Below are 5,911 nucleotides of genomic sequence, written 5' to 3'. Positions count from 1 at the left end.
CATCAGTCTCCCACTTACGCTAGAGTCAATAATCAGTTCACATTGTCATGTGATTTGTTATGATTTAATTAATCCTATTAATCCCTGCTTTTCCTAACAGAGGCGGTGGCCTCACATCCCTTTCGCATCCATTCAGAGGACAAGGCGTCGATCGTGGTGGCGGCAACAGCGCAGCAACATGCAGAGCCAGCGCCATGGAGCATTCGAATCAGCCATGAAGAGGCCGGCGGAGCAAGTCATCGATGGACATGCAGACATGCAGAAATCCAACTTGATTGTCTATTTGCGATTAACATGATCTTTTGGCTGATCGTTTTTCTCTGAATTAATAATGCGATTGTATGAAATCACTACTACATCCTCGAGACGGTGGTTACACACGGCCCGGCCGAACGAACAACGACAACGCCGGGCATGGCTCGGTCCAAGCGCAAGGCGAGATCGCGACCGCGACGTCCGGTTGATCGGCGGCCGCTGATCGCCTGGGTGTGGTGGCGATGCTACAAGCCGCCGGCTTCAAGATACCGCACAGACGCTGATCAAGAGGGGAAGCTCTACAGGCAAAAGGGGGTCCGTCTACAGGCAAAAGATGGAGCGCCTTCTTATAACGAGCGCTGGCCGCGGCGCGCGCGAACCTTTCCCGCACGTTGGAGCGCCAAAACCAAGGCGACGGCATGACCGCTGGCATGATCTAAAGCGCGCGCGGTCATGAAATGATCGGCCCGTTGAGCGCACTGCCGACCAAAAATAAAAGAGGACGGACAACGGGCGGGCAGCCAACCAAACGGACAAAAAGCGGACAAAAACGCCGTCTATTTGGGTCGGTCCATTGGAGTTGCTCTAAGAGTTCATTACAATAGACAAGTACCACAAGAGTTCATTACATTAAGCAGACATATACCCAAGATTGTGCAGCAGCGATAGAACACAATCGTCCAATCCAAAATCAACGGCCAGATCTACATGAACAGTGGCAGTTCTACAGTGTTCGATCTACAGTACCCCACCTATAGTGATCTATGCTACAGTACCACGTCAACAGTGCTTTGCGCTACAGTATTCGATCTGAGCTGCTCACCCCTGATCCAACGGTTGGCTGGCCGCCAGTTACGACGTGCCTTGCTGTGGGCAAGGCACTGGATCTCATCCATTCAATAGCCCTCCCACCTCGACCACCTTTATGTCTGCTCATCAAGCTTAACTTGTGCCTGTACAAAATAAAACAACTATTGATTTGACAAAAAAAAACTACAAGATACACTTTCTTTTCGATCAAGAATACACTTTCGGATATTCTCTAATAGTTGATTTGTAAAAACAACTATTGGTTTTGTGCTCTTCTTTGGCGGTGTTCGTGCTCGAGTGCTTCTTGGTGTGTCTCTGCTAGGCGGTGCCCTGCGACTACGCCGGTGGCACAGAGGTGCTGTGGCGTCGTCTCGGCCTCGCGTGCCCTTTCGAATGTACCCCCGACACAGGTGGTGTCGCGGCGTTGTGCAGTCTCGGATGCGTGGTGTCTTTCGATTGCGTCGACGGTGCAGTGTCGTCGTTTGGTCTGCTAGGGGACGCCCCTCGACTACTCCGGTGGCACACAGGAGCTGTGGCGTCATCTCGGCCTAGCGTGACCCTTCGAATGTGCCCCATGACACAGGTGGTGTCGCGGCGTTGTGCAGTCTCGGTTGCATGGAGCCTTTCGATTGCGTCGACGGTGCAGTGCCGTGGGTTGGTCTCGGCTAGCCGATGCCGTTCGATTATGCCGGTGGTGCTCTTTGTTGTGTTTTGTTGACCTTCCTTGTTCTCACCTGCTAAGTGTGTTGTTAGTGTGTGTCTTTTTCTTTATCTCTTCCCCCTGTGCCCTCCTGTACCTCTGGTTCACTTGAACCTATCTTGCAAAAAGGCTGCAAAGCTTTATAGGCAAAATTAATACAATTCAGGTGGGGAAAACTCCCCCCCCCCCCCCCCCCCCGTGAAAATTCAAAAAAAAAAAGATGAACACAGATGTTGTCCATTGGATGTAGAGAACAGAAAACAAGAACTGGCAGTAATCATGGTTCCACAAAGCGAAAAAGAAACTACAGGACAAATACTTTTGAAGGTATGTTTTTATCATACAGTATTCCTACATGCGTTCTTTTTTATTTGTCCGGGAAATCGATGAGTCCTGGAAATTGATTAGTGCTGCGACTATTATTAGATTGCTTTAGTGAGTTTTTTTTTAAATACATAACATTAGCAAAAAAAATTACATATAGCATTGCAAAGTTTAATCTTTGGTAAGTAAAAAACTTTGTAATGTGCTAACGCAACAACTATGGTGCTTGTTTTCATTCTTTTCTAATACTGCCTTTCCACGAAGAGAGAGCGTTACACCTAAATGCCTATCCTCACCGCTATAATGATTATGCAGACTTTTTCACGACCATTCGACACGTGCTGTTCAGATCCTTCTTATGACACCCCACATTTAGTACCATTAAAGAAATCTGAAAGTTCTCTAAATGCATCTGTACACCAGCTCTGCTGGTCTGTTAGAAACGGTTGCTTTACAATGAAAGGGAACACAAAATCAGTTGAACATAATTTACTACTCCCATTGTAAACAATCACAAGACGTTTTGTATAATTGTGTACAGATGGAGTACCTCTGATCCATATTAGTTGTCGCTGAAACGGATGTATCTAGACATATTTCAGTGCTAGATACATCCGTTTGAGTGACAACTAATTTAGAGCAGAGGGAGTATTTGTTTTTTGCTTACTACAGCCTGGAGCCCCAAGAATTGTTATATCAGCTGATATATACACCTCATGCAGCTTGATTTGGAATAGAACAGCGGTTCAAACTACCATCTCATTGCACACCATCGTCGTAATCAAGCTAAACACACCAGAATTAAGTCCACTAACAACTAAAGTTATGATCTAACAAGAACAAAAGGGGAACACAACCTTGAATGTCTATCCACGATTAGCAAGTCATTTGGACCATCCTAAGCAATTGCCAATTGAGTAATATGATAAGGCACTATTGGTTCACAGTTCTTTAAAAATTGGGCATCCTTTACAAGTGCCTAGATTTTCAGTCCTGATGAACTCCACTATCTTAACATTTCACTTAGTTGGAAAAATGATGGCATCAGACTGCTAAGCAAGTAGCACAAACAGGTTTGTCAAGAACCCATAAGTGTAGGGTTTCATTTCACCAACTCAACATATAGGATAAGCAAACCATTCATACAGGTAGTCACATGGAAATGAAGCAGGTCTAGAACAGAATAATTACCTTGTCTTCACTAAGATATTTGGAGACTTCGCTGGTGCAGTTACGCGTATAAGTGAAGTCTTTTCCGGTAACAAGCTTCGCAACTCCTTGCACCTTCTTCTTCTTCATGTCAATAGCAATCACAACTTCCATCGAACCCATGGGGCAGGCCTTAGACAGCATGTAGACAACATCCTCATCCATGCTCATGGTGGGAAAACCAATGACGAGGCACTGCAATGATGCTTCACTGGGATTGTCGTTGATGCTGCTCGGCTTAGGCAGCAGCTCAGAATGCATTGGGTCGACAGTGACATCAGCAATATCAAAGGTGCAGTTAATGTTCCACTTTGCAGATGTAACATTTGAGATCGATAGGATCCATGTGGTGGCTCTCCAGCCTACACAAGGCGTTCTGCACTGCCATTCACGAGGCTTTTGACGAAACCAGTTAGCATAGGACGCAGGAGGGTCGCCAGGGTCAACAACCGGTGGGCAAACTTCCATCTCAATGTACTTGATGGAATCTTTGAGCAAGCTGACGGTGACGTCCCGAATGATGTACGGGCGGCATTTGTGGTAGAGTGCCCAGTTACCCCTCGCCGGTGGCGGCAACAGTATGTCATGGAGAACGGGATTCTCCTGGAGCACATTGCAGACGAGGATGCCACGAGGTCAACCCAGCCTACCATGGCTAGGCTGCCACGCCCTAGGACGATCACCTTCGTGGTCTCATGATACAGGCCTCGATCCACAGGGCACAGAATGTCCCTCCGTGGCTGTGCCACCGACAGCACCTTGGAGGTCCACCCCTCCTGAGCTTTGGAGGAGCGGTACAGATGGAGATCGAACTCCGTCTCGTTGAGCGTGTCATCCTCCTCGAGAGCCACGGTGTCGCACCTGCTTGTGAGAGCAGCGACGGCGCACTCGTCGCCGTCGCCGTCGAAGCTCAGAAGGGCGACCTCCTGGTCGCCGAAGGAGTTGGGGTACGGATGCGGAAGAAGGTCCAGTGATGGGTTCCGTGGGTGCGCCCTGTAGAGGAAGTAGTCGCGGTAACGCGGATTGAATCAGGCGTAGGGGGTCACAGAAAGGCAGAAGAGGATGAGATTGGCCTCTGCGCTGATGACCTTGGGAGCCATAAGATATTCTGATGGTTTAACACCTGGGCAGTGGACACAGAAGTGGGAGACGTTAGGCGGGCGGGCGGTGTAGAAGGATACTTGGATGCGATGGCCGCTGCTGGTGGAGCTCTCGGCGAAGGTTGCGTTGGGGCATTCAGCGATGTAGCCCAGGATGTCGAGGAGAACCCAGTTTGGAGGCTCGTCGCCTTCTCCATTGGGGAGTTGAGGCAGACTCGGGCGAGTCGACGACGACGAGGAGGAGGGTACGGCTGCCATGGCGTCCGGAGGATTCAACTGGGGGTTGGGGGGTTGTGGGGGTGGCCCGGTGGGGGGCGGCGGCGGCGGCGCAGACGGTAAACCTATCCTGTTCTACTCAGGTTGCATATATATATATATGGCTCAACGAAGCTACAGTGAAGCGAGCGCATACTGGGCCGGCCCAGGGGCGCAGGAGGCCACTTCCTCGTTTGTTTTATAAAAAATTCTCTATTCTCCATTTTTTATTTTTTTATTTCTTTTTTTCACTTTTGTTTATACTTTCAAATACTCCCCCCGTTCCTAAATATAAGTATTTTGACAGGTTTCAATATAGACTACATATGGATATACATAGACATAGTTTGTTTTGCACCATATGTAGTATATATTGGAATCTCTAACTAAAAAGACTTGTATTTAGGAACCAAGGGAGTATATTAAAAATATAAGCTTTATATATAGAGAGATTTTTAAAATTGTTAATCATGCATTTGACAAATGTTAAATGCATATAGAGAAAATGATTCTGATATATACAAAAAATGTGCAATGGGTATGAAAAAAAGTAGACATAAAATATAAGTTTTTAAAAATGTTAATAACTTATTTGGAAAATGTTAAAGATGTACACAAAAATTGTTCCTGAAGAAAAAATTAAAGTATAATGTGTATGGAAAAAGTAGACATCTAAAAATATATGTTTTTAAAACAATGTTAACTATCGATTTCAAAAATGTTAAACATGTAAAAAAATATTCCTGATGTATACCAAAAATGTAGAACGTGTATTAAATTTTTTTACATAAAAATATAAATTTCAAAAGATGTTGATCATGCATCAGAACAATGGTAATCACATATTTCAAAATTGATAAATATGTATAAAAATGTTCCTGATGTATACCTTAAATATATGATGAGTATGAAAAAAGTACCATCAAACACAGATATTTGAAAAAACGTTAATCATCTTTTTCAAAAATGTTAAACTGTACAACATAATGTTACTGATGTACACGAAAAATGTAGAATGTGTATTAAATTTTTTGAATATAAAACCATAAATTTTGAAAAATGTTGATCGTGTATAAAGAAAATGTTAGTCATATATTTCAAAATGTTAAACATATATTAAATGTGTAAAATATATGCTTTTAAAAAGATAATTATCTATTTTAAAATGTTGAACATGTAAAAAAATGTTCCTAGTATGTACCAAAAATGTAGAAAGTGATTAAAAACATAAATTTAAAAAAATGTTGATCATGTATCA

General features: G+C 44.4%; 1 protein-coding gene across 2 annotated transcripts; it reads right to left on the bottom strand.

The window, feature by feature from the left end:
- Positions 1–804: 804 nt before the first annotated feature.
- LOC123136758 (uncharacterized) lies at positions 805–4,705 on the bottom strand. Of its 2 annotated transcripts, none has more exons than XM_044556248.1 (2): positions 3,281–4,705; positions 805–1,208 (listed from the first exon to the last, which is right to left on the bottom strand). In XM_044556248.1, the coding sequence occupies exons 1-2, from the start codon at positions 3,764–3,766 to the stop codon at positions 1,179–1,181; spliced, it is 516 nt and encodes a 171-aa protein (XP_044412183.1). In that variant the 5' UTR covers positions 3,767–4,705; the 3' UTR covers positions 805–1,178. The 2 variants fall into 2 exon arrangements, with proteins under 2 accessions (XP_044412183.1, XP_044412182.1); XM_044556247.1 differs by lacking the exon at positions 805–1,208 and adding an exon at positions 1,215–1,895.
- Positions 4,706–5,911: the final 1,206 nt, after the last annotated feature.

The sequence above is a fragment of the Triticum aestivum genome, chromosome 6B (assembly GCF_018294505.1).
Source record: "Triticum aestivum cultivar Chinese Spring chromosome 6B, IWGSC CS RefSeq v2.1, whole genome shotgun sequence".
In the NCBI taxonomy this organism is placed as follows: domain Eukaryota; kingdom Viridiplantae; phylum Streptophyta; class Magnoliopsida; order Poales; family Poaceae; genus Triticum; species Triticum aestivum.
Note: the sequence above shows the minus strand (reverse complement) of the source record. Positions and strands in the feature narration are given on the sequence as shown.